Consider the following 26,865-nt stretch of genomic DNA (forward strand, 5'->3'; position numbering starts at 1 on the left):
CTTTAAAACTTAAACTTGTGTCTGTGTTCTCTGATAGACTACTAAACTATCTAATGTCGTTACTATTTTGAAATTACCCCACCACCACAATACCCAGAAGATCTATGTAAAACCACTTCTTGACTACCTCAGGTAGGCAAATGCTGTTTGAGTACTTTTCCCAAAGGGTCCATGGGATTGATATTACAGTAAGATTATGTAATGGGCTCTTAGGTTATTTCACTATTATTAAAATGTACTGTACATGTTTTTTTTCTAATCCAGTTTACCCTTATAGATCCTTATTGTGATTGCAGGCGGTCCTTTGAAATAAAAAAAATAAAAAAAAATAAAAACAAGTTTGATCTGTAGGGCTACTATGGAAGTGAAAAGTGCTACAGAAAAAACAATTGGATTAAGTTTGATCTCACTATTTTAAGGCCAACAGTTTTTTTTCTATTCGTCACCCCAGAATTGTTTTTAAATTGTGAACTAAGTTGAGAGCGTTTCCAATATCTATTTAGAATGTTAATGTAGTTAAAGTAGGCCTTTCAATTGCGGTGCCTAACTTTAGCTACCAAGAAACTACAACTCCAATGCTGCTTTACGCAATTTTGATGACGTTCCAGGACATTTCCCGTAGTAACCTTTCCTGTCTGGCTGGTGGTGCGTTTGCGCCTCCTGTCTTGAAAGAGAGGTGAAGAAGAGTTTACTTTCCAGAGTTTAAGGTTTAGGTTCGGTGTTCGTGTGGACTGAAGGGTGTCGTCGAAGCAGAAAGCACATTATCACGGAGCCAGGATGCTGAACATGTGGAAGGTTAGGGAGTTGGTTGACAAAGCGTAAGTATCTCCCAACTTCTGTACGTCTGTGCCGTGTTATTTGTGTCTGTGGTTTACCTGTTTGAAAGAGACACGTACTCAGAACTTTGACGTCACGTCACTTGAACAAGATAGCTAGCCAGAATGCTAATAATGAGTTAGTTAGCTAGCTAGCTGACTTTGACAAATACTATTCGTCCTTAGTATAAGTGTCCTTTTTTGCCACATTAGGTTTGCCATGCCTTTCAGTTAGTCTGGGACAATATTTGCACTGTTATGAGATCACGTTAACTTGTTGTTTATGCGTTTTCTCCGACAGTGGAAGCTAACTCACTTAGCTGACAAGCTATCTTAATATTTAGCCTGCTTGCTAGGTAGCCATAGATATATCTATGGGTGGGTAACTAGCTCACCAGGCTAGCCAGCTAAGCTATTTTGACAGCTCTTGGGCTGAATAATCAGCGTGGAATGTGTATTTACGTGAACGTTAAATGTTATACGTTAACACGTTGAGTGGCTAGCTACCACTGCCCGGAGATATTTTAAAGCTGCATTGAGTGTAGCTAGCTATCTAGTTGTGTTGCTCTCCGTTATGACAATGGTAGCTAGCTAACGTTAACTACAGTAAAAGAAATCTGGTCTTAAACTTTAAATCACTATATTACACCACATGGCTGGATTAGCCTAATGATTGTAGCCAAATTGTAGTTTGTTATACTACATCATAGACCGCTTGTTAGTCAGACTATATAAACTAAGATCTCAGGTGTCTACATGTCGAACGTATTAACGTTAACTTTACCTCATAATACATTAAGATAAAACCGCCTGTTTTGTTTCGATTTCTTTAAAACGCTGTAGCAACTAAAACCATGTTAATCCAATCTGCACTGTACAGCAGGCCTATCAAATGTTTTATATCACTAGGCCTATGAGCTATGTTAGCCAAGTTATTTTACATACAGGCAGCGCCTAAACAGAGCACTTATTAATCAGTGACCAGTAATCCAGCAATGTTTTGCAGTTTGTTGGCTGATTTCCAGCTTTCTAGTTTAACTTCAAGGATTTGATAATTTAAGTTCAACCAGACACATTAGTTACTGATTTTTCTACCAGGTTTTGATTGGAATTGAGTTTGAAAGGCAAGATTTGGGAAAAAAGAGACAAAAAGCATGTATGTAGTATGTAAGCTACATTGAGTCACTGCTGCTTGTGCACTCATAATGAGTATTGGCATAGTTGGATGGCTGGGTCAGTCCAAGCCTGCATGGCCATCAGCAGTAATTTAGTACCCGGAAGTACCAACCAGCCCTCAACTTAGAAAACACCTCGGGGATAGTGCATCTTTTGTTCTGCTTTGGACTATGGTTTACTTTTAGCTGCTGACTAAACGTGAACATGCTTTTTACTGTACTTTAGGGCTATAAGTTATTGCACAATTGTTCCTCCCTAGGCTTCATGGCTAATTATGTAGACCCACACAAAAGAGTGTTCTTAAGTCTATCCAAGAAGACGTTCCTGCTTGTGTCCCTGGAGTGTGAACTCTTCTAGTATGGGTTACTTTCATGAGAGGGAGACAGAGAAGGGCCATATTGAGACAGAGAGGCAAGGCAAGGCAGCTTTATTTGTATAGCACATTTCAGCAACAGGGCAATTTAAAGTGCTTTACACAAAATCAGTTAAACAGATAAAACACAAGTAAAAACTGTTTAAAAATCATAAGCATTAAAAACCGGTATAACACATGAATAGACAGTTAAAAAATAGACACATAAAACACAAGCGTAAAAGTTACAGTGCAGCATAAGAAATTTAAAGAAATGAGCAGTCATTTAAAGAAAGGCAGCATCAAATAGAAAGGTCTTCAGCCTTGATTTAAAAGAACTGAGAGTAGCAGCGGATCTGCAGGTTTCTGGGAGTTTATTCCAGATATTAGGAGCATAGAAACTGATAGCTGCTTCACCCTGTTTAGTTCTGACTCTGGGGACAGAAAGTATACCTGTCCCAGATGACCTGAGAGGTCTGGGGGGGTCATAGTGTAGTAGCAGACCTGTCCCAGATGACCTACTATCTTAAGGTGATAGTAGGCTGACTTTGTAATTGTCTTAATGTGGCTGTTAAAATTCAGGGTTCAGAGTCCATGATTACACCAAGATTTCTGGCGCTGTCTGTGTTTTAACATTGTTGTTGAAGCTGAGCGCAGACTTTTAATCGTTCCTCTTTTGCTCCAAACAACCAACAGTTTTTCTCTCTTTAATTTCAGAAAGTTCTGGCACTCCAGCCGTTATTTGTTCGAGCACTTAGTCAGTTTTTGTATTGGACTATAGTCCCCTGGCGATAAGGTTATGTAAATTTGTGTGTTGTCGCATAACTATGGTAACTTATTTTGTGTTCTCCATAATCTGGGCCAGTGGGAGCATGTAGATGTTAAACAGAAGAGGCCCCAGAATCGAGCTTGGGGAACTCACACGTCATTTGTATGCTCGGATGTATAATACCTATGTCACAAAGTAATCCATTCTGTAAGTAGGTTACAAACCAGTTTAGTACTGAGCCAGAAAGTCCTACCCAGTTTTCCAATCGGTTTAGTAATATGTCGTGGTCGACCGTGTCAAATGCAGCACTGAGATCAAGTATACTAAGATTGAAATTTTGCCACTATCTGTGGTGAGGTGGATGTCATTAAAACTTTGACGAGGCCGTCTCAGTGCTGTGGTGTGGTCGGAAACCCGACTGAAAGGTATCAAAACTGTTGTTGTGACGGAAATGGCTAAGTGTAGAAAAAACGCTTTTCATGATTTTACTTAAAAAGGAAGGTTGATATCGGCCTATAGTTGCTCATTATTGATGTGTCTAGATTGTAGAGAGAGCAAGAAAGGTGTACGTTTTTAAAGATTAAAGAGATTGTAATTTCTATGTTGATTTTCCTCCTGTTTTCTTTGAAATCAAGGGTGAAAGAGCTTGTATTTTGTGACATTCACAAATAATAAATTATTTTCGTAAAGTTTCACCCAGCTGTAAGTCATTCACGCGGTTCAACGGTGTGTCATAATGCAACATATTCTGTTATATGATTATCGTGAGTTTTTTTCTGAGGAAGAACATGGAAGCAAATATTTTGTCCTGGTTGAAATAGGTCTTTCAATGAATGAAAGCGACATGTAGACTATTTGATATGAATCGGGTTAATGAGTAACTGACAGCAAGGCAACTTTTTTGACATATTGCAGGCTAACGGAAATCGGTGTGATAGTGTGTCACAGTTAGAGAATCACAACTTCCGTTTTATTGAGCTAGTATCTTGAACAGGTCACCACTAGGAAGAGAAAGATAAGATCTTGCATTACTACATCATATCCTTTAGTGTTTTGTCTGTCATTTATGCAAGCATCAGACTTTGTGCAGTATTAGTAACATACATAGCTATAAAGACCCAGGATACATACAGTAACATAGCACACAAAGTAATGAAAAAGACTTATTAAAACGAAATAAAACCTGGACTAAAACATAATTGACAGTTTTGTAACACAGATAAATTCTTGTCCAGGATTGAAGTGAGTAATAGGAAAAACATTCCATCATTATTTGGTCCAATACATGATACGGCTTGATTTCTGTCTAGGATCTCCATTGTAGATAGTTGGTGTAAACCATTGTCCATCTGCACCTGGTATGGTCATTCTCAAATAATTTAGTTGGCATAGACTGCCTTTTACAAAAAAAGATTTATGTTGTCGGAGTGGTAACCATACCCTGCAGCTTGCAGTAGTAATAACACAGCCATAACCACAGAGTGGGTGAATTTCCACCCATCAATTCAATGCTGCTCTTTCAGGCCCTTTACATTTTATTGCTGATGTGGCAGTAGTGAGGGAGGCATGAGAAGGCACAGGGTTCAAATGTTTTGCTGCACCATGTTATGGCTAAAGTTGTGATAGGGCTCACTTAATTATTTGGATGAAGATGTTGTATTTTTTATCCCGATCTACAAAGGTGCCCTGGCAAAGCATAATAAAATAGTTGATGTAAACAGACAAGAAGGAACCAGTAATGGTCACACATCCTTTTATAATTTTAGAATATTTTCTGCCTAAAAAATCCTTTTGTTCTTCTGTTTTCTGTGTTACAATACATTGGTTGTGACATTATATTCAAGGACATATTGTAGACCTAGTAACAGACCTAGTAACCTTTTAGGTAGTCTGATTGAATAAGATATAGGCCAATGCTTGGTTTTCCTTTTGTGTGTTGTGTAATCTGGATTCTGAATTTGTGAAAAGGCTGCCAAACCTGTCAACCTTGTTGAGTATATGATTAGAATTACCTGAGATTAGAGATCCACCATTTGTAGCATTGGCTTTTCTTCCCATGTGAGTTCCCTTTTCTTGTTCTGGTTACTTTTTCTAGTTCTTAGAATGTCAACAAGCAAGAGCTCAGCTCACCCACTGTGAACCCAGCGCTGTTTCCTTTCATACCATATGAGGTCTCATTTATGTGTTTTATATTGAACACTGGTTTTTATTTGCTTGTTTAGTCACTAGTTTTTGGTTTTAACAAGTTTACCGGTTAGATTCAGAATCACAACCTCTCCCTATTCCATTGTCATTATAGCCACTAAAAGGGTGTGGCTGTAATAAGAGTACCTTTTCATCTATTTTCATCCATGTTTTTTCATGCAGGCCACATATATTTTTTTTTTAAAGTTGTTTTTGTTGGGCATTTTAGGGCTTTAATTGACAGGATAGCTGAAGATATCAAAGGGGAGAAAGAGGGGGGGAATGACTTGCAGCAAAGGGCTGCAGGCTGGAGTTGAACCGGGGCCACTGCCTTGAGGAGTAAACCTCTATAGATGGACGCCAGCTGTACCAACTGAGCTATCTGGGCGCCCATGCAGGCCACATATTTTGAACTAAAATGTCAAATGTCATATAATACTCCACATAGACACGATTAATGAAAGTGGGTTGTGTTTTATCTTACTCTGTAGAACCAACGTGGTGATGAACTACTCAGAGGTGGAGTCTAAAGTCAGAGAGGCCACCAATGACGACCCATGGGGACCATCAGGACAGCTGATGAGTGAAATATCCAGGTAAGGACAATGTAAAGGGTTAGACAATATGTCCTGCTGGAAAGTAGCACTAATGTTATTTGTACATAACATTTAAACGTAGCAAAGTTTTTTTTCAAGCCCTTTTCGACAGCAGGAACTCTTGCATTAATTTTTTCAGGAGACTCATGTCCATTTCAACTATTTTAAGTTTTTTGTTTTTTTTTGGCTCGGCACACAAAGTCCCTGTTTTTCAAGGTATTATTTTTCTGCCAGCCAGAAAACCCTGTGGGCAGACATGTGCAGCATTCATTCAAACTGATGAAATTCATATTCAGAGATAGGAATTTTCGAAAGTCCTTTTTATTATTGACATTTAACTAGTGATGCACCGATTGCAAATTTCGTTGGCTACTGCTACAGGTACATTTTGCCCTTTTTTGCCGATGGCAATAAATAGGGCAAACAACCTCTAAATTTACAATTTTGTTGTCCTGTTGCATGCAAAGTAACATATTAATACATGTCAAATTTTAGATCTTTTATTGGTCTGATTTGCCCAGTCCTTGTAGTTCTTAGGATACAGTGGATAGACAAACACAAATGCCATAAATAGACCTATAGATCATTTAATACTTCCTAAGTTTAGTTCATGGGGCTCCATAGTTGAAGGAGTCATTTGTCAAAACCTGTAAACTGACTACCCAATCCAATTGTTGGTTGTCATGTATTGGAAATGCTTTGTCAATAAAAATCCAATGTTTTCCTCTTTCCTTCTCTGTAATCAGAGCCACCTTCATGTATGAACAGTTCCCAGAGGTGATGAACATGCTGTGGGCCCGCATGCTGAGGGATAATAAGAAGAACTGGCGAAGAGTCTACAAGGTCTGCCACAGTACTGTTGCAACAACACACAATCACACATGCTTTCTCATGACATAAGACTTAAAGGCCTAAACACCAAAAAAACAACTCTACTCAGACTGTAACCTTTTTCAAATGAGCCATTTGTAAACTTTAATGTAAATTTCTGCTCATTAATACAAGCAATAATGATGTATATTTTTTTTGATTTACAAAACAAAAATTGTTGGTCTTTAATAGTACCAGTTAGATGCCTCATATTGTAAAGAAGCTCTGAATTAAGGGGGAAATGTGAAGATAACATTGTCAGTACTGGTTACAATCAGACTTGGTGTTTTTAGCTGAGCTAGACAGAGAATATTCCGTTAAACTGATCTGTGATGCTGTTTTGCCCTCATTGTTATCTGTGAAGTTTGCTGGAATTGTGTTGAAAACAGTCTTTTTCAATGCTTGATTTTTTTGTCAGTAACCGGTTATACGGTAACTTAGGAGGCCTTGTGGCATGCAGTTAACACACCAGTCATTACTTTGTTTGAATGAAAACTCAACTTTTGCCACTTGCTCCTGGTGTTCTTAACCAGTGTTTTGGAAGAAGGAAGTAGCAGGAATAACATTTGATTAATATAATATATATAATTTTTATTTAAAAGTTTAAAAAACAATTTAAATAAAGTAATTTTCCCCCTGGTGATCAATAAAGTATGTATTCTTCTTCTTTTTATACAAGTCCCTAACCCACTCAAACCAAATTATGTTGATATGAAGAGTGGCTCATGTGGAAAATAGTGTAGTGTTTTGTTACCTTGCAGGGCAATATTTTATTATGTAGGGAAATAAGTTTAGTTCTACGTGTAATGTAGAAATGGTCTTCAAAACCAACATGAAAACAATTATGGATCGTGATCCTGCCTTAAAAAAATGGTGATATGATGTACTTGCCATATTGCACACACTTACCATAATGGATCCAGTTCAAGCCCCCAATGTTAGGACTTTACACTTTTTTCTATGTTGTGTGTCTGTTTTTTAGTCCCTGCTACTGCTGGCCCATTTAATCAGGAATGGATCGGAGAGGGTTGTTACCAGTGCCAGAGAACATCTGTATGACCTTAGATCATTAGAAAGCTACCACTTTGTAGGTAAGGTATCCTTACTGGGCCTTTCCTGCTGTTTATTTTGCACTACAAGTTGGAAGAGTACCACCTAAGAAAACTTGCTAAATAACAAACTTTGCTTTTCCAAATGTTGCTTTTATTAGGTGAAGTAATCTCTATACCTCAGCATTGTAGTGTTTAGGTATTAGTAACAATAGCTTCAGTGTGAGCTGTAATGAAAGTAGTGGCCCTAAGCACTGCTTAGTCCACAAACCCCTAAACCATACAAGCTGCTTTCCTTTTTCCCAACCATGTCTGTATTTAATGTACGACTTTCCCTATACAGAGATATGCGTGTGTGCTTTTGACATCTATACATTGTAAAGTGAACACAAAAAGTTGCTAATTCATAAATTATATTGATCTCAGTGTTTCTGTCTCCACCTCTCTGTCTCTAGATGAGAATGGGAAGGACCAAGGTGTGAATGTTCGTCATAAAGTAAAGGAGATGGTGGAATTTGTCCAGGATGATGAGAGGCTTAGGGAAGAACGGAAAAAGTCAAAGAAGATCAAAGACAAATACATTGGGGTATCCTCAGACAGTATGGGATACCGACGTTACTGTAAGTGTCAAGTTAAGTAATATAAACAGATGAATAATTAACAAAAATGTTTGGGTTGTAATTCCATTCATGTCCTTTTCTTGCTTTCCTCCAGCGGGGGACAGGTACGACGCCAGCGATTCACGGGGAAAGTGGGACGACGACTGGGAGAGGAATAAAGGGCAATTCCCCTTCAGCGAGACATTGGGAGAGATCAGCGACAAAATCGGCAGCACCATTGACGATACCATAAGCAGATTTAGAAAGAAGGATAGAGAAGACTCACCAGATCGATTTAGGTTGGAAACAGACAAGTCATATATTTGGGTCTATTTTAAACGGAAAGGCACCATCCTTTTTTCTCCACCACCAAAAGTCAAGAAATCAGCACTGCTTATAATTGGCCAAGTCAAACTTTTTAATTATATTTTGAATATACCTGTAAATGAAAGGGTTCTAAATTTAGGCCATAAATGGCCACAAAGAGAGGAAGAAAAGCACAAAAGAACAGATTTACTGGAGTGCCTACAGTAGATAACAACAAAGCCTCATACAAACATGGTTTGCATCTTGGTTACTTTTTGGTCCTTTATGGATATAGTATCTACAAAGACAATCTTATCTTTATCTTCACATAGCTGGTTGTCTTACCGGAGCCATTTTTGTCTCCATAGTGACAACGATGAGGACCGGGGTCGCTCATCTCACAATGGCCAGTCAGGAAAAGAATTCAAAGATGAAGAGGAAACTGTAACCACTAAGAGTGTGCAAATAGTCCAAGCAACAGAGACTACAGCAACACGGAAGAGAGGAGGGGTTCCGTCTAAGAAAGTAGACTTGGGGGCCGCAGCCAACTACATAGGGGATAAGAGCCCAGACACCACCACCAAACAGGCAGCAACAGCAAATGTGAGCATTTAACATACAACTTTGATTGATATGCTTATAGTTCTGCATGGACTGTGCCCTGATCTTTCTGTAAATTCCACCCCCAGCCAGCAGCCCAGCCCTCCAGTACCGGCCTAGCTGACCTACTAATGGTGGACACAACACCAAGCCAGCCTGCTGCCACAGGTATTATGTTATTAACTACAAGTAATACCATGATATTTTTTATTAAATACACTTGTTGCCTTACCAGGAGTTTGACTGGTAAGATTTGGATGAATTCAAATGCTGAAACCACAGTAATGCAACTGATTCCCGACATGTTCAACATAGTTGAGCACTTTAGGGAAACTAGTTTTTAGTTGAAATTAGCCCCTTTTACAAAGAGATTCAACAATAGCGCAGCAGTGGTCTGTCTTCATGCCTGCTGTTTATTCACACAGAACCAAACAAAGGCGACATAATGTGGTCCCCCCCCCCCACAGTTTGTGATTTCACATGTAAGCTGAGTCGCACCCTTAAACAATGACTCACAAACTGCCAATTTTATGCATTATTTTAGCACAACTGTTAGTATGAAGAACATAGATGGCTACTCGAAGCGCTGCTTTGTCACTTTTTGACCTGCCGTTGGGTGAATTCACACATCGCAAAGGGCCGCAGGTCGGAGTCGAACCTGGGCCCTCTGCATTGAGGAGTAAACTTCTATATATGGGCGTCTGCTCTACTAACTGAGCTATCTGTGCATCCAGCCGGCTGTCCCTTTCACACAGATGTTGGGCGTGTTACAGCTCTGTGATTACCTCCGCTGTTGGCTTAAAGGTGTGACAACTCTGTCCCCCCATTCTGTCCTCCTTAACTTTTACACAGATGGCCAGCTTGTCATGAACAGTGTGGAAGGGGATTCAGCCCTCCAATATCCCCAAATGTGTTGTATATGCATATTGTAAATTCTAAGCAAACAAGCTAGACATGCGTTACAACATTGTACCAAACCGGAAACTCCACAGTGACTGCAGGATTCCGCAGTGTCATTGCCCAGCTGCTGATGCTAGCTTCAGGTTTTGGGGACAGCAGGGGGAGGGAGTTGATGAATAGGAACTAAGTGCACCAGATGTTTTTGGAGCAGTCCCTGGTGAATGGAGAGGGTGGGAGTGCTGAACAGATGTTTGGTCCTCTCCAACTATTCACTACCACCACCCCTCCCCTACCTCCTACACTTCTGACACTGAAGGAATGCTAACTATGGTGGAATGAAACCTGGAGCTCCCTTGTTTAGAATTGATGTCTTTATGTCTATTTGTCAATGCAGACCTGATCAGTGGATTTGCTGACTTCTCCTCACCTGCTGCGTCCGTTGGCTTCTCCCCGGGATCTGGTTGGTTTTCAAGTCTTTCTTTTTTTTGTGTGTGTGCATGTGTGTGCTGTGCTGTTGCAGCCATACTGCTAGAATATTCAGAGTGATGCTGGGAGGAAGCCCTGGCCATATGGAGCCTGCTACCTGCTCTGCATAACAAGAACAGACACACATCAACTCCTGTTATGGATGACAAGGAGACTGGGACAGAATAAGAAGTTGGTGGGGGTGGTGAGAAAGATTGAGGGATAGAGACAAAGACAACAACTGGCAGGGCCAGTTCAACGAAAATTTAAAACGAGGCACCAGTGTTCAAAGTTGAAAGCGCTGGATAAAGCTAGACTGTCCTCCATAAAGACCTAACTGATAATTGCAATATCTTGCAATTATTTACACAAAACAAAAATCACAGAATTGCACATAAAGACACTAATGCTCTGGTCTTTTTTTCTTGTTGCAGCAGCACCTTCCTCTAGCAGTAATGGAGACTTTGGGGATTGGAATGCCTTTCCCGGAGGTCAGATGCCAGCATCTGCTCAGACTGTTGACACCAGTGGAAATAGCCTTTTTGGAGCCATGACAGGCCCGGCCACCGCGCCTGCCCCAATCTCAGCTTTGGGCTCTGGTCCTGCCTCAGCAGACCTGTTTGACTTGATGGGGCCAACTCAGTCCCTCACCTCCTCTCAGAGCCTCAACTTTAGCATGAGCAGCACACAGAGCATGAGCAGCACCGTCCTGCCCCAGTCTAGGTCACAGGTATGCATGATTGTACTTACACAAATATACACGCATCCTTTTTAAATAGTTTATTGATATACATATCATTAAAATACTCATGAAGGGGTCTCATATTAACACTTAAAAATACACGTAAATTTGTCTTGCTTTGAATGTATTTACAGCCAAAAATCAGTATTAGCCCAAGAAAATGACTCGGGTTCCAGATATGTATTGTCATCAATTTCAGAAATGGTTTAAGCCAACAGTAACTATCGCTGTTTAAGATTTAGCCAGTTGTTGGGTGCGGTTTTTCTTTTCTTTTTTTTAATAAAATCTGCTTTGTAATCTCGTAACCTCAGACTTGTTGATTTGGCCTTGGCCATCAAATTTGAGTGCTATGAGCGAGACTTTTGGTACCTTTATAAACACAAAGAGTCTTTTAACCATTTTATGCCAAAATGTCAAACATTGAGAGAAATTATATACTTAGTCGGATTCCAGTATTAGAAGATTTCACTCATTTATTCCCAGTTCACACTGCTGGTTGACCACATCAGTCAGTATGTCTGTGTAATAAAGACATATGTAAATGTGCTGTATTTATATATCTTTTCCAGTCTTAACAACTGCTCAAAGCGCTTTTACATCTACAGGAAACATTCACCATTCACACACATTCACACACTGTGGCTGGGGCTGCACGATGCGCACATATCTCGTGTGATTGAAATATGGAGGACAGGCATGATGGTAGTGGGTCAACATGCCACTTCACTAGATGCTCATCTCCCCCAGAGAACGCCCACTAACCACCCACTCCTCCTGACACACAGAATGAGAAGAATCAGTTGTGAGTTAAAAACCCAACAAAAGCCAGTGGATGTTGAATGTATTTCCATGTTAAAAGGTTGTTGACCTTAATAACCTCATTCTATTTTTTTTCACCGAGACGACACCCACCACTCTCTTTTACTCTAGTTACTTTGGATGGTATGTTTTAATGAACTCAGAAAGAGACCGTAGCAGATTCATCTGACCGTATTGAGGTTAAGTGGGGGTTTATAGACCCTGAATCATAAAAAGAAACGGTTTCTTTTCATCATATATTTCAGCTTTAAAGCTTTTTTTTTGTATCTTATCACTGTATATTTTTGTGATTTTAGCTTGCATTAGCTTATTCTCAAACATTGTATATGTGCTTGTGTGCGTCTCTGTCTTTGCCAGCCACTACAGAACATGGGGGGGGCTTTGCAACCACAGTCTGTCCAGCCCTTTCAGTCTGCACAGCAGGGAATGGCCTCTCAAGGAGTCGGAGCCAAAGCAGCCGTTCCTTCCACCTGGTCAGACTCCTCAGTTAACATCAGCCTGGACTTCCTGGGCCCAGGCATGCAGCCACCCAAGCAAAGCCAGCCCACCCTCAACACCCTCCAACACGGTGAGAGGAATGGTACATCTGGCATTAATGGTGCCACTGTAGCCAGGCTCTCCTTCAAAGCACCCTATCAATCAGTTTAAAATGTGGTACACTTTTTAATTGCGTTTTGTTCTGTCATTTCCAGGCAACCAGTTACCTGCCAACATACTCTCCCAGGGATTTTCTGGTATGAGCCTTGGACCTACATCGACCAGACTGCCTCTAAATCCTATGATGCACCCTGGTGCTGGCATGGGCATGGGGATGGCCCCCAACCCGGGCATGATGGGGATGGGCATGAACATGGGGATGCCACAGGGCGGTATGACCATGGGTATGCCCAATGCCATGGGGATGGGAATGGGGATGAACCCTGCAATGGTCCAACAGCCCAAACTCGATGCCTTTGCTGACTTCGGCAACTTTGGAAAGTGATAGAGCTGGAGAGCAAAGATTATCTGGTGGAGTGGTGTTGGTCTCTCTCTCTTTCTCTCCGTCCATTGTTGAAGGATTGTTAATGAGCTTCAAACAAAGAGTACTTGAATAATCAACTATTACAACACCGACACCCTGTAATCTTCTTCATGTTTTTTTTTAAGAAGAAATGCTGTGTAGTGATATGGATCTAAATAATTGTTTGTGTTGGGTTTGAACCAACGATCTGTCTGGTCTTGGGTGATGGTCAGACACACACTGAGTGTGCCTTGTTCTTACTTACGGGGAGAAAAGGGTGTGCCACCAAGAGAATGTCAGGGAGATTTGCTTTATAACCTCAATCAAGTGAAATCACCAGAATTGCAAAAGAATATATAAGTAGCTGCATAATTGTTTTGAGATGCATTCTCAGTAACTTTACTGAATGATAGGAATGAATAACATCAGCCATTTTAACTTTCTAATTTACATTTAAGAATGTCAAGTTACCTCTTTTTTTTGTCATTGCGCTTCCTTTGACCTGTAAATAGAAATCTGGAGCCCTTACAAAGAAGTTATGGAGTTTCCTATATGAGAGGCAGTGACAGTGTGAAGAGTTATATCGTACAGATCAAATCTGATATGAATTAAGACCCATAACAAAGCACATTGCCACCTTCTCTTTGTACATAAGTGTCCACACACTCCAGATGTGGCCTGTGCTAAAGTTAATGAATGAGTGTTCGGAGTGAAGGCTATTGATTCATTTGAGGAGTTTCTCCTTCAACAGACCATCATTTGTGGCCTTTCTTATTTCTATATATAAATCTATATATTTTAATTATGAAGAAGATTATAATCAGTTTGCATCCAAATGAGATAATCAGTAGGTAGAAAAAGGCTCATTCAGGGGTTGTGGGTTCTTTATTACAGCACAGAGTGCCTGAAAGATCTTTGCTGTTTCTTTTAAGTTAACCTCTTGGAAGGAAAGGCTGTGACTGTGCAGTGTTGAGGATTGCTACCAGAGCGGAGCTTCTGTACTATGTACAAACATCTGCGTTTGTACTAATGCCTCAAACCAAGCGTACTGTCTGTACAGATAGATGCAATTGTATAATCATTTCCCTCACTCTGTTTTGTTTGTCCCATGCACACTTTTGTGGTTCCACTTTATTCAGGTTAGTGATAACTTCACAGCTCAAAAAAATACAAGATGAAAATATATGGAGCTCAACTTAATTGAACATCTCAGACTGTTATTAAGATTGCATCATGTTTCCTAACTTTTTAGAACAATTGTGAGAGAAAGCAATTTTACCAGTTGGGATGCAATTTGGATATCCAGTATGTTACAGCGGTTGGATGAAGATGTGTTGTGGCTTACCGCATAATGACCAATCCCCTTCAGCTGTACACCAGCTAACTGATCTGTTAGATGTACAAAACATTGCTCTTCAGTGGTTCAAGTGCCTGCCGGTGGTTGCCTCCTGACCCTTGTAATGAGAGTTAAGTAAATCTTGGCTGCCAGACATTTTTGGTATATGAACAATTGGATAAATAATTCAATGATAAGAGGCAGTGGATTTTGCAGCCCCAAGAGGATTGAAGTTGTGCTTTACAACTCTCCCAAGGGCTCAAGAGGCTGAGCACACTAACACATAGTAGCCTTGCATCGGAGTCTGAAACGTTTAAATGACCAAAATCTGTTTGCTTTTTTCCTAAAATATATCAATAGGTTTTATTCATTTTGTTTTCTACAAATTGTTTTGATCTTCTCTAAAAGGGGATTGTCATCGAAACACTAGCATATGCAAATATAAAAAGAAAATCCTTTGAGAATGAAATGTTGCATTATTCCCATTTTGATTTGATGAACACATTGATTCTTTATCTACAACATTAAACAGTTGATTGGAATGTGTTAATGGTGTGTGTTATTTGGTGTTCTGTGTCATTAGCCTCATTCAAAAGAGCTTCAACCAGCAAAAGTGAAGACATTGTGCTTGACTTTGAAATTACATTTAGTTAATGTGTTTGTTAATGTTTGAGGCAATAAAGATCTTCAATAAATATGCACATTTGTAAATTACACTAAGGCAGAATGCCAGGAGACTAAATGTTAGGAATGTTTAACAAACCATGCTGGATATCTAACCAATAGGTTGCCACCCTTAACTGCACGTAACATTCAAAAACAGAATTATGGGCAGAGGATGTGACGGCAACCAAGTGAAAAGAAGCAGTGCTACATCTGATACTTGGTATGACAGGTGCAGTGGTCAAACAACGGCTGATTGGAAACCTCAACCCTTCGTAAAATGAAGCTTTTATGTAACAGCACATAGCATTATATGAACGATTCAAGCAAAAGTGATTGGTGTTGTATTTAAAGAACTGTTAATACTTTGTTCCCTTCAAAATGTAACTTATGAAATGCACAATTTGTCCTAATGAGATGGATGTCCTGATTACTATCGTACATATTACACTCAAGTGAAAGATTGTGTAGTCTAATTGTGTCCCTTCTTATATCAAGGTTTGTTGGAGCACACTCGTGTGACAAACTGAAATTAAAACAGCCTGCATTAAACAATTGACCCCATTTTCACTCTCCAGAGAGGAAGACTATTAATTGGGCTACACTAATAGTGTGTATATATGTATATATATATATATATATATATATATATATATATACATACATACACACACATGATACATACATAATGTTAAAAGTAACAGTAGATAGATAAACAGCTCAGCTACTGCTACACTATTTATGGCATAGAAACATATAGAAAAGAGGGTCAATTAAACTCTGCAGTCAAATTAGGAAAAACTAAAATAAGACACTCAGACTCCGAAACATTATAGTAACATACAATCAGTCTGTCACTCATCCTCCAAAAGTAACCTCTGCCATTTAAAACAGAAAAAAAAAACATCTTTACAACTTCCATGAGATGCAGTAAATTGTGCTTTTATGGGTAATGTGCCCATTAAAGAGTAAAAGCAATCTGAGACGTCAAGACAAATGACAGCTTTTGAGTGCCATCTGCAATCTCTAGCTTCACAAACTCAATTATTCATAATGCATTTATGTAGTCCGCTGAGACTGCACTGTCACTCCTGTTCAAACTAACGGGAAAAGCAACATAAAGGGACAAGCTCTTTGAGATGACAATGGCCTCACAGATGGCACTAATGTGTTTATGCTGCCACCTGCTGGGTAATAACCTTAACACAAACATAGTTATTAATGCTGTGGCATAACTGTGTCAAAATACCTTTCCTTTAGTGGCTGTCACACAAATGAAAACAAGACAAGAAATCACTAGAATTAGAACTGAGAAGCTTTTATTCCTCAAAATCAAGATGATTTCTCTGGTGGGTGGAAAAAACCCTCCTTATCAATATGATATAATAGTTGTTTTTGATTCCTCTGAATCCAATTAAATCACATCTCTGGCAGCTCATGTACAGTATTTCACAGCTGTTACTACATATTTTCAGAATCAAACTGATTGTTGTCAAAGCCCACCTTTCTTTAATCCAGGATACATATCAAACAGAGAGGCTAGTCAGAGTGGCTGTGGGTTAATCAGGATAACATTCTCCCCCCGGATGAAAAGCTGGTTGATGTGGCGTGTGTGGACCTTGCCATACGTCTGGGAGTCTTTCTTCTGACAGACCTCCAGACCCTGGGCCTTCAGTGAGACTTTGTGTTTGTCCAGTTTGTTTTCTTCTGACAGATTGGACTCGGTAGTGCTGTCCCATCTCTTGCTAGTAGGGTGAGCAGGCAGGTTTTTTGGAGTACTTTTGGGGTTTGAAGGCTGATGCTTGCTGGCTGTTTCCTGCGGTTTGTGCTTCTTTGCTGGCTCATCACCTCCTGGGCTCTCCAGGAGCTTCAGCTTTTCAAAGAGCTGCACAGAGAGCTCAGTCACGTTAACATGTGTGGATTGAATTTAGAGTTTTAGATTCTATCTTTTTAAGAAATCAAACCCCATTTTAATACTATTTATGGTTGGCATTGTTTAGCAGTAGCCATTTAACAAATGTACATAATGTAATTTCCTCAGTATATAACAATCAGTGTTACTTGTCGGATGCGCCTGCGCAGGATCTAAATTACCTGCCTATGCACGAGGGAGTCACAGAAACATACGCATACAAATCAGCTTTACTGTTTGAAATTTGATCTAATTGAGAACTGGCTCTGCCAATGCATTCATCAGAGCTGTATTAGTACTACTAATGCAAACAGGCCACAATGTCCTACTGCTGATGGTTCACATTAAAGGTGAGACAGCTTTTATTGTGAAGCAGTCACAAAAAGCAAAGACAGCATTCATCAAACATGTGTCTACAAAACAAGACAATGGTCAGACAGCGTATCGGTTTTAAATATTTCAGGGATCAAAGAAACAAGAAGGAGCAGATAGAGTAAGATGAAGAGTTTGAGGCACACGTCCATGTTCTCAGAAAGATAACAAACTTCACTGTGCCCTGCTGTCGTGTGGTAAACTACTAGCACCATCGCAGCATGAAGCTAAATTGCAGTTGCAATTATTTGTCACCAGCTTTTTTTCTTTTTTTTTTTTCAAAGTTTTCTGGGCATCACTAAATCAAACAGGACATTAATTTTACAGATTGTTACTTTTGACTGTTACAGAGTAAGAAATATATTTAAATCAGATATAAATTGAAAACTAGTGCCTACCCGTGAGATGGTGAGGACCTTTTCATGGTAGAATGCCTCTCCAAGCAGAGGCTCTCTGTATGTCTCATCTACATCTACCATTGCCTGACAAAGAGAAGTAAAAACAAATGGTGATCTAAAGACATCAACTTCCAACGTGGTTATATGTTGTTGATTATTTCAGATTGGACATATGGCGGAGTCAAGTAATAATTGAATGAGAGTGAGTGTGAGAGCAGCTCACCATGTTCCAGAACTTGTCGAAGGCCACGACAAAGCCAGAACATACTCCCCTCAGTCCCTTGAAGGTCCTGATGTGAACTTTGACCCGTATCCTCTCCTCAACACAGTGGTACAACTGCCCCAACGGACTGCCTTCACATACTGAAGAAAAAACATGTCTCTACAACCACTGAAATATAGAAGGGAGCACACAAACTATTCTGCCAAATAAGATGAAAGGAAACATGCAACTCTGTATATGAATCAATATTAACAGTGTATGGGTTCCACCTACAGGGCATCCTTGTCAGGACATTTTTCTGGGGCTTTAGCCTCCTCCTCCGCGGTGCTCCGCTGCTCTCCCCCCCCTCCTCTGGCCGTTTGTTCACAATCAGCCTCTTCAGCCTTTCGATGCGCTCCGGGTCCGCCAGCCCTTTCATCGCCTTCAGCCGCCTTTTCTCCACATTCTCCGGTTTGGCTCTGCCCCGGCCGCCTTTCAGAAAGCTCTCGTACGCTGCCACATTGTTGAAACTTTTGACGTTCGGAACAGGAAGCTGTACAGTCGGCGAGTACAAGGCCAAGAGGGGGTCAAAGTTTTCAGAACACACATCTATTTTATCTGCGTCGTCATCCCCAGCTTTACTGGCCGCCTCTGGTTCATGCTCCGGTCCTAACGGCGTAGTCGAGCAGGTTCCGCCTACATTTTCTTTACTGTCGGACTTTCCACCTTCTCTCTCCCTCTCCTCCATGGTTTTAACCGCCGTGGATGAGCACACGGTGAAGCGAAGAATCCTGGGTAAGTTCGTTGTCTTTTGAAGCTGAGCTTTCACTCTGCACATATTTCAACGGTGCGGTTCAATTGCGCAAGCATTATGTTTGTGTGTTTTTGAAAAAAGAAATCCTGTAATAGTTTGATAGTTATAGCCTACATATGTAAACATCCTTTGAAAAGTCAAATATTTCTCACCGGAAACAGCCTAGACTAAAAGTTCCGTAAAACGTGTTTACGTAACCTCTTACTCATACACGATCTTTGATTGCGCTCGCCTTTCCTTAATTTACCACAAGATGACGCCAAAACACAAGTTCGTATAATTAGGTTGCTTCTAAATCTGATTTTCTTCATCGATTATCCAATGCAGCAGCACAATAATCAATTGATGATTTAATTTACGAAGGTGGATGGGGGGGGGGGGGCAAGAAGCAACTGAAAACAATAAGCTATTTGTTTTTAATTCATTGTTTGTTAGTTTTAGACATGTAGCCTACAGTAATATACAGTCTATTAGACTTGTGCTCCGGAACCTATGTTTGGATCTGCGGCATCACTACGACATAATTCGTTGACGGACTGTACACAAACCAACGTGTGTGAGGCGACAACTTTCTCAGAATAAATGTAGATATACGTTGATTTCTTTATTATACTGCTAAATGAATTAACGGTGTTTGTGTAACTAATGAAACAGCTAGCTATAACTCGCTGGTTACTGTAGCGTTAGCTGCGTTGGACGCAGCGTGACAATGTGCGGTGTTAGGCTCAGGAACATGTTTGAGTGCAATAAACATGGCATACAGTAGTTAGTTAGTTAATACTTATGACGTTTTTATTCCATAATGACTTTGATTTCATTTTTTAATTGGCTTTGATGTCAAAATCCAGTCACGTTGGTTAATATCACAAAATTATGTTTAAGTCACATTAACACCGACATACTTTAGATGGTTAAAAGCAGCTAATATGCTTTCATGTAGAGAGAGACACGTCATGAAGTATGATGTGAATACATGATGCATTTCTTCTTGCTATTCTCTCTTATTAGTTCAATCACATGCATGTTTGAACAATAGACCGGTTTTAATGGTAAATTTATGTGACGTCACACACACAGCAGCACGTGTTCATGTGCCCTAACATGGGATGGATGATGGATCCTACTGACACTAGAATCGTTAATCAACACAAGACTTCGTATCAGCAGTATTGATACGTTGGGGATTGTTCCGCCCACCCGCACCTATGATGAATTATTTTAGCTGTAAATATGACTACTCCATTAACCTGCTGTAAATGTGCGTGTGTGTGTGTGTGTGTTGTTTTCAGGAGCACCCTCATGCTGATTGGAAAGGCTTTTAGATTTGGTGGACGTGTCAGGTCGGGTGTTGTCCGACCTTTGGCCCGTCTTTTTACTGGTTTTAGCAACATGGCCAAGAGCAAGTTTGAGTATGTGCGCAACTTTGAAACAGATGACACTTGTCTACGAAACTGCTACATTGTTGTGAGACTGGACGGGCGCAACTTCCACAAGTGAGTTTCCTCTTTAGGGTACACATCTGTCTGTGATGACACACATGCTTTTAATTCGTCTCTCTGTTGCTTTTCAGTTTCTTAACACGTTCTGTTTCAGGTTTGCAGAGCAGCACACGTTCACAAAGCCCAATGACAACAGAGCCTTGGGCCTGATGACCCGCAGTGCACGCTCTGTCATGGAAGAACTCGAGGACATCGTCATCGCTTATGGTCAAAGTGACGAGTTCAGCTTTGTTTTCAAGAGGACCTCCACCTGGTTTAAAAGGCGAGCCAGGTACCAAGATGTTTCCAAACTGTTCAATACGATCTTTTTATGTATTGCTGCATTTTATCTGAATTTATTTCTCTCTCTTTCTCTTCTGGCAGTAAGCTCATGACCCATGTGGCCTCCCAGTTCTCCTCCTCGTATGTGTTTTACTGGAAGGAGTTTTTTGGGGAACAGCCCCTCTTGTACCCCCCAGGCTTTGATGGACGTGTAGTCCTGTATCCTAGCAACCACAACCTTAGAGACTACCTCAGCTGGAGGCAAGCAGATTGTAAGTGCATACTCTAACTAACGCCTAGAGGAGTCTGTGTATTAAACTGATGAGGGTCTGACTGTGTTTTTGTGTCTTTCAGGTCACATCAATAATTTGTACAACACAGTGTTTTGGACTTTAGTACAAAAGGGGGGGCTCACCACAGCCCAGGCAGAGGATCGCTTAAAGGTGAGAGCAAAACACAACTTTAAGTTAATTAATGTGTGTTTGTGTGAATATGTATTTACACACTATATGGTATAATAATATTATAATTGTTATTCCTTTTGTTTTTCTATAAATTTCAGAAGAATGACCCCACATCTTCAAAAGACAATAAACAAATAATAAAGAGGATTTTTGGTATTGATTCCTGGTCAAGGAATTAGCTGATTAATCATTGACAAAATTAGCAATCAGTTGATTGATTAATTAGGTATTTAGCAAATGAACTGGTTTACCTTTTCTCTGTTTTATATCATTATAAAGTGGATACTTTAGTGTTGCCAAAACAAACTAATCGTAAGACATGACTTATGGTCTGATGAGGTTTGTTGATCAATTATCAATACTGTGGACATGGAAAATATAACCATGAATGAAAATGAATTTTAATCACAGCTTTCTTATCCATGTTGCAACTTAAATTATTAAATGTTTTTGTGTTTGTTGATGTAAAAGTACTTGTGTAAATTATTTAGAATTTGTTATGTCACCAAGAAGACTTGGTTCTGAATGTCGGGGGATTGCAGTGGCCTGTATAGATGTGACTACATTTAAATGACCCATTTTTTGTGCTTATTCACATGGTCACCACATTATTTACTTGTGGCTTATTCTTTTTTTTCCTTCTCCATTGGGCTTTGAGGGGAAACCCGAATGACGTAATGACAGCTGACGAGTTTTGAAAATTGTAATTCTGGTTGGATGTTCCCCTCAAAGGGCAACATGAGTCATTTGCAGCCCAACTTCCATGCTGCCTAGTTCCTTTTTATCACTTTAAAAACGTTTCTTTTGTCGCAGAAGACAAAGACCATCTTCCTTATAGATCATTCCATCAATGGATTTACTTTTTCAAAAAACAAAACAAGAATAGAACCAGTGGCAAGTGTGGTCATTTGAAAGGTTTCGTTGGTGTGGATGGCAAGATGACTTTCTCAGAGAGGAATCTCGTATGAGCTGATTTTTGAATGTGCAAATGTTTGTAATATTGACATGAATACGTCTAACTGTGTAATGTCTCCCTCCAGGGAACATTAGCTGCAGACAAAAATGAGATCCTGTTCTCTGAGTTTGATATCAACTACAACACTGAACCTGCCCTCCACAGGAAAGGCACTACTCTCATCTGGGAAAAAGTGAGCAGCAAAACCTACTTAGTACACTTAGTACATCCATTATAGCACAAAAGTACTAGAAGCACGCTTTACCAGTCGAGCTACTACCTCGACAGACCTATTCCTAAGTAATAGCTTACACCTTGGAAAAATGGAGATCTATTAAGAAGTTCTATTTACAGTCAGTGGTAGAACAACAAAGTCAGCACAAATAGAACAATCTCCTTTATCAATGGACCAAAGTTTTTAAAGTTTATTCAAGGCGAAGAACAAATCACAAAGGATCACAAAGCTATGTCTATATATTTGTTATCATACTGTATAGCATGCTTATATAATTACTGACACTTGACAATATTCTAGGATCCATTTAGGACCCTAAATCCCACTCTGATGACAGGCCAGGCAGCGGCACCGGAGACTACTACATCAGTTTTCTGCCTAGTCTTTGTCATTAGGTGTAGGAGTTGGAATGGTCAACATTTAGTGTTGCTGACAGGACTAAAAGTGGATGTAATCATGCCATACCATACATACAATTGAAAATTGTCAAACTGATAACATACTTAAAGTATCAATACAACTTAATAAAAATATTGTGCATCTCACTAGACCTCCAATTTTTCAACTCGTGACCTATCACTTGTTAAAGGGTGTAAAGGTGTCAAACGACGAGTGAGTTGGTTATGATCAAGACCTCACTTTAGAATGAGGAACATGAGTGAGAGCTGCACGTGTATTAAGGGAGAATGACTACCACCTGTAAGGCCCATACTGAGCTAAGCATATTAGGATTGTCACTCATGTACAACAACTTTCTTATTTAGGGGAAACTCTTAGGCTATGGATGGAATATGGTCATGCAGAATAAGGGCTTTAATACATGCTTTTAAATGAGTAGTTTAATTTAACTAGTTACAGTAATATGTACCTTAATATAAAGCGTAACCCTTAACATTTACTGTTGATTTTTTGTGAAGCTAAATTTTCATATGTGCATTATTTACTGTTTTGTTATTCCTGGCTTCACAAATGTTTTTTTTGGGGGGGGAAAAGTTACCTCATAGTAATTTGGTCCACTAACTTGCAGATACCATTTTAAAAATTCCCAACATCTGTCGATTGATTCTCAGCTGCTGAAAGCGCTGCATTGGCACCCTTATTTTTGTCTTGCATTCAAATATTTGCCATTAGGCAGCTGATTTTTTAAAGTGTTCTGAATGCACCAACAGATAAACTTCATTATGGGTCCCTGCTTATAGCTCATTACCACATGCAAATACAATAAAGGTGACAAAATGGATGGAGGAAAAAAAAACTATGTAGGAAGACAAACGTAACTTTCAAGTCTTTATTAGTAGAATTCCTAGTGAAATGAAAGAAAATAAACTAGTGCCTGCTCTAAAAGTGTTATTGTTATTATTATTATTATTAATATTATTATTATTATTATTATTATTATTACAGTGTTGCATATTCCTTACCTACACATGGCATTGCATTGTGTTTTTGTTATTTAATAACAAGAATAAAAAAATGCATTAACAAACCAAAAAACATTTTAAGTTTGTAAGAAGGATTATAGTTAAATTAAATAATTTGCCATTTTTTGAAGTACGCAAATTAGCTTTTTGTTTTTTGCAAGAAGATTGAAACCAATCCCATATTTGTCTGTTAGCTTAGCATCGCTTAGCATAAAGACCTAAAGCAAGAAGAAAATGTAAAAATATTAAAACTGGTCTGGACTATTTCTTGGCTGAGTGCAGTGACTTCCTGAAGTCTAAACTGTCTGAGTCTTTGGACAGAGATAAGAGTGATTTTTCCCAAAATGTTGAACTATTTACTAAGTAATTAAGTTACTTTTAATTGCACTAATCATATTCTTCATTTTTTGTGTCCAGCGAGATGAAACTGTCATCAAACGCAAGAAGCTCCCGAGCGGAGAGGAGAAGGACGTGGCTGCGACCCGCAGTAGGAGGAGGGTGCAGGCTCACCACTGCGACATTATCGGAGAGCAGTTCTGGGAGGAACACCCAGACGTCCTGGAGGACGACAACTGCTAACAGCTCCTGTGTTAGAATAGGAGAAAAACCCTGAACAGTCTGGCCAGCCATACAAGCAGCGGGCGGACAATAGAACAGCTTGTTGTTCACTGATGATCGACAACATGCCACCCATGAAGCTCAGCCCACATTAATACTTTGAAAGAGCTTTTTCTGAGATTGAAGCCTTTTGATGATTGACTTTGTACAAAAACTCTCTCCCAGGTGCAACATATTCTTACTTTTACAGATTAAACTTCAGTCATAATGTTCCCTAGGATGTGTTCTGCTTAAATCAGTGATGATGCCTGTCATGTTCAAAGGGAAGCAGAAGACTTCATAAGCTTTCAGCAGTGGGTGTATACAGAAGTTTGATACTGCCCCAGACATCTTCCCAATCCTAATCTAGTACATGTAGCTCTTCTAAAGTTGTTTTACCAAAATTGTATACTCATTTGGTATCATGAATAACATTACTGAGAATCAGGATGATTCGTCCTGGCCCAAAGTTTTTTTTTAATAACTGTGGCCTTTTTTGACTCTCATCTAGTTTTTTTGTTTAGGAAGCAGAGTTTCCTGGTTGAAATACGATGATACATGACTCCAAACTGCAAAGTGTTTAGAATCACTTACAGTTAATAGTAAGAAAGTATATCTAAGATATGAATAAGCAGAATGAAGCAGAAACCAATTCCTTGGCAGTATACCTTTTTAAAAAGCATGTGGCTTTTCTACGTATCTTATGTAACCAGGAGTCAACAGCATTTTGGATCGGTCACAGAGGCCTGCTTGTTTTATTAAGATCTCTATAATGAGGTAATGAACAATAACATACTACTTCAAATGTACAAAAATACCTAATTACAAAAGTTGCTTTTTTTCTAAGACATAAACTGTGCACTTAGATCAGTTCACTTGGACTAGTGCCAACACATCAGTGACTCAACATATGGCTTCATAGTACAGATGATTGCTTAGTAACCAGATTGTGTTGAGGAAAGTGGTGCAGTCATTTAAAGACCAACATGTGTTTACATGCAGGACCTACACTTACTCCCGTGTACTCATGGGGCCTCCTTTATAAACCCTTTTATGCAAGAAGAAGTTGCGTGAAGCAGGGTAAAATTTGTTGTTGCAACATTCCTTGCAAAAGTCGGGATTTATAAAGTGTAAAAATGTGCCCAGTTTTGACCATGCATGTGATGGTGCGTACTGCTCCCAAGGCTTTGTACACGGCGTTTTAGTGACCTCCGATGGTAACACCAAATATCACATGGATAAAGTTCTGTGGATGCAGAGCGCCCAGCCTGCCCCCAAAATACCTGCTCCACTTAACCCTGGTGTGGTGTTCATATTGTTGATCCCAGTGTGGTGGAGCCACCACATTATTAGGCTTTTAAATCAATACTCACATAAATATGTAAAAATACTTAACAGATGTTTAGCTCAATTACCCAATGATGGCTCATAATTGCCATTTACCCCTGTGAGATTGCATTTATGATCAGATGATCATTTTTGTGAGAAAACAAGGAAATTCAGTTATAAAAAGGTAAAGAAATATAAACAATATTTTTGATCATTTTTGGTGCTTATTTCTTAGAACTAAATCATAAGGTGAAATTCTTGAAATGTAACAATTTTGAGACATACTCTACAGACGCACACACACACACACACACACACCAGGCCCAGTTAGGAGGAGGACACAGTAAAGTTTCAGAGCACCTACAATTATTACACTTGGATCCAGTAGACCCGAACACCTCAAATGTAATAGTTATGTGTAGGGGTGTGTGCAGTGTGCAGTCATTGAAAATAAGTGAATTTGTAACTTGTTAACAGAAAATGAGCCAAGGCCAATGAGTTTGAGTTAGAAGACATTACAAATAAGAGCTTCTTTTTTTTTAGCAAACATTGAAAATGGGTCCCACGGACCTGAACACCACACAAGGGTTAATTATACCCTGATGAAGCCAATATGACTCCAATCCACTGCCGGTTTACTGGACTTAATTACCTACTGGGACAATAAATAAATAGCCCTAAAGTTCCCGATGGCCTGTGTATTCCAACCAATCAACAGCATGGCAGATTTGGTAAGAGCACCTCAATCTCACAATCACTGAATCAGGTTTTTTCCCCCCATTTTTTCTGTTTCATGGCTGGTCATCAAGGGCACCTTAACAAAGCTGTAATATCCATTGATTGGTTTGTTTACTAGGACACATATGGGATGGCCTTGGGAGAAGGTTGAGGCTTGTGCACAACCACATAAGCTAAGAGCCTAATCGAGAAGAGTCTGTACAGGTGTGCACCTTATGGTGTGAATCAGAATGTTTTTACATACAAAAATTCTTACTTTTTGGCGCACAAAATCTTTCAGAATAGAATCTAAGCAGAGTTTGGTGGTCCCTTGGTTGATCCTAACAAGAGAGAATCTTGACTTAAAATAGTCAAAAAATGAGGGAAATGGCTCTTAAATATTTAGAGAGTTTATTTTGTGATTATTGGAGAAAAATATTTCTCCATC

General features: G+C 39.5%; 3 protein-coding genes across 11 annotated transcripts; 2 read left to right on the forward strand and 1 right to left on the reverse strand.

Moving 5' to 3' along the window:
- Nucleotides 1-561: 561 nt before the first annotated feature.
- LOC116686739 (clathrin interactor 1) lies at nt 562-15,124 on the forward strand. 4 transcript variants are annotated; one of them, XM_032511780.1, is made up of 12 exons: nt 562-818; nt 5,788-5,892; nt 6,639-6,735; nt 7,745-7,853; nt 8,267-8,431; nt 8,526-8,709; nt 9,085-9,319; nt 9,406-9,484; nt 10,611-10,676; nt 11,119-11,411; nt 12,600-12,810; nt 12,935-15,124. In XM_032511780.1, the coding sequence occupies exons 1-12, from the start codon at nt 778-780 to the stop codon at nt 13,222-13,224; spliced, it is 1,875 nt and encodes a 624-aa protein (XP_032367671.1). In that variant the 5' UTR covers nt 562-777; the 3' UTR covers nt 13,225-15,124. The 4 variants fall into 4 exon arrangements, with proteins under 4 accessions (XP_032367671.1, XP_032367668.1, XP_032367669.1 ...); XM_032511777.1 differs by having other exon boundaries at nt 9,085-9,316; nt 9,397-9,484; nt 11,116-11,411; XM_032511778.1 differs by having other exon boundaries at nt 9,085-9,316; nt 9,397-9,484.
- A 1,410-nt stretch (nt 15,125-16,534) lies between these two features.
- Nucleotides 16,535-19,104, reverse strand: LOC116686747 (U7 snRNA-associated Sm-like protein LSm11). Its single transcript, XM_032511794.1, has 4 exons — nt 18,420-19,104; nt 18,147-18,286; nt 17,924-18,007; nt 16,535-17,126 (listed from the first exon to the last, which is right to left on the reverse strand). The coding sequence occupies exons 1-4, from the start codon at nt 18,961-18,963 to the stop codon at nt 16,785-16,787; spliced, it is 1,110 nt and encodes a 369-aa protein (XP_032367685.1). The 5' UTR covers nt 18,964-19,104; the 3' UTR covers nt 16,535-16,784.
- On the forward strand, nt 18,674-25,889 carry LOC116686748 (probable tRNA(His) guanylyltransferase). Of its 6 annotated transcripts, none has more exons than XM_032511800.1 (7): nt 18,674-18,920; nt 20,229-20,432; nt 20,533-20,709; nt 20,802-20,971; nt 21,054-21,142; nt 22,204-22,311; nt 24,192-25,889. In XM_032511800.1, the coding sequence occupies exons 2-7, from the start codon at nt 20,239-20,241 to the stop codon at nt 24,351-24,353; spliced, it is 900 nt and encodes a 299-aa protein (XP_032367691.1). In that variant the 5' UTR covers nt 18,674-18,920; nt 20,229-20,238; the 3' UTR covers nt 24,354-25,889. The 6 variants fall into 6 exon arrangements, with proteins under 6 accessions (XP_032367691.1, XP_032367686.1, XP_032367689.1 ...); XM_032511795.1 differs by lacking the exon at nt 18,674-18,920 and adding an exon at nt 19,416-19,498 and having other exon boundaries at nt 20,225-20,432; XM_032511798.1 differs by lacking the exon at nt 18,674-18,920 and adding an exon at nt 19,423-19,500.
- The last annotated feature ends 976 nt before the right edge of the window (nt 25,890-26,865 follow it).

The sequence above is a fragment of the Etheostoma spectabile genome, unplaced genomic scaffold, assembly GCF_008692095.1.
Source record: "Etheostoma spectabile isolate EspeVRDwgs_2016 unplaced genomic scaffold, UIUC_Espe_1.0 scaffold461, whole genome shotgun sequence".
In the NCBI taxonomy this organism is placed as follows: Eukaryota; Metazoa; Chordata; class Actinopteri; order Perciformes; family Percidae; genus Etheostoma; species Etheostoma spectabile.

What these genes read in the sequence shown, in the direction of transcription:
- LOC116686739 (XM_032511777.1), top strand. Translation starts at nt 778, where the DNA reads ATGCTGAACATGTGGAAGGTTAGGGAGTTGGTTGACAAAGC. An exon ending in ACTGGCGAAGAGTCTACAAG is followed by an intron (nt 6,736 to 7,744) that starts GTCTGCCACAGT and finishes TCTGTTTTTTAG; the next exon opens with TCCCTGCTACTGCTGGCCCA. An exon ending in GACTCACCAGATCGATTTAG is followed by an intron (nt 8,710 to 9,084) that starts GTTGGAAACAGA and finishes TTGTCTCCATAG; the next exon opens with TGACAACGATGAGGACCGGG.
- LOC116686747 (XM_032511794.1), bottom strand. Translation starts at nt 18,963, where the DNA reads ATGTGCAGAGTGAAAGCTCAGCTTCAAAAGACAACGAACTTACCCAGG. An exon ending in TGTCCTGACAAGGATGCCCT is followed by an intron (nt 18,287 to 18,419) that starts GTAGGTGGAACC and finishes TTTTTTCTTCAG; the next exon opens with TATGTGAAGGCAGTCCGTTG. An exon ending in TCGACAAGTTCTGGAACATG is followed by an intron (nt 18,008 to 18,146) that starts GTGAGCTGCTCT and finishes TCTCTTTGTCAG; the next exon opens with GCAATGGTAGATGTAGATGA.
- LOC116686748 (XM_032511795.1), top strand. Translation starts at nt 19,432, where the DNA reads ATGTTTGGATCTGCGGCATCACTACGACATAATTCGTTGACGGACTGT. An exon ending in GACGGGCGCAACTTCCACAA is followed by an intron (nt 20,433 to 20,532) that starts GTGAGTTTCCTC and finishes GTTCTGTTTCAG; the next exon opens with GTTTGCAGAGCAGCACACGT. An exon ending in AGGCAGAGGATCGCTTAAAG is followed by an intron (nt 21,143 to 22,203) that starts GTGAGAGCAAAA and finishes GTCTCCCTCCAG; the next exon opens with GGAACATTAGCTGCAGACAA.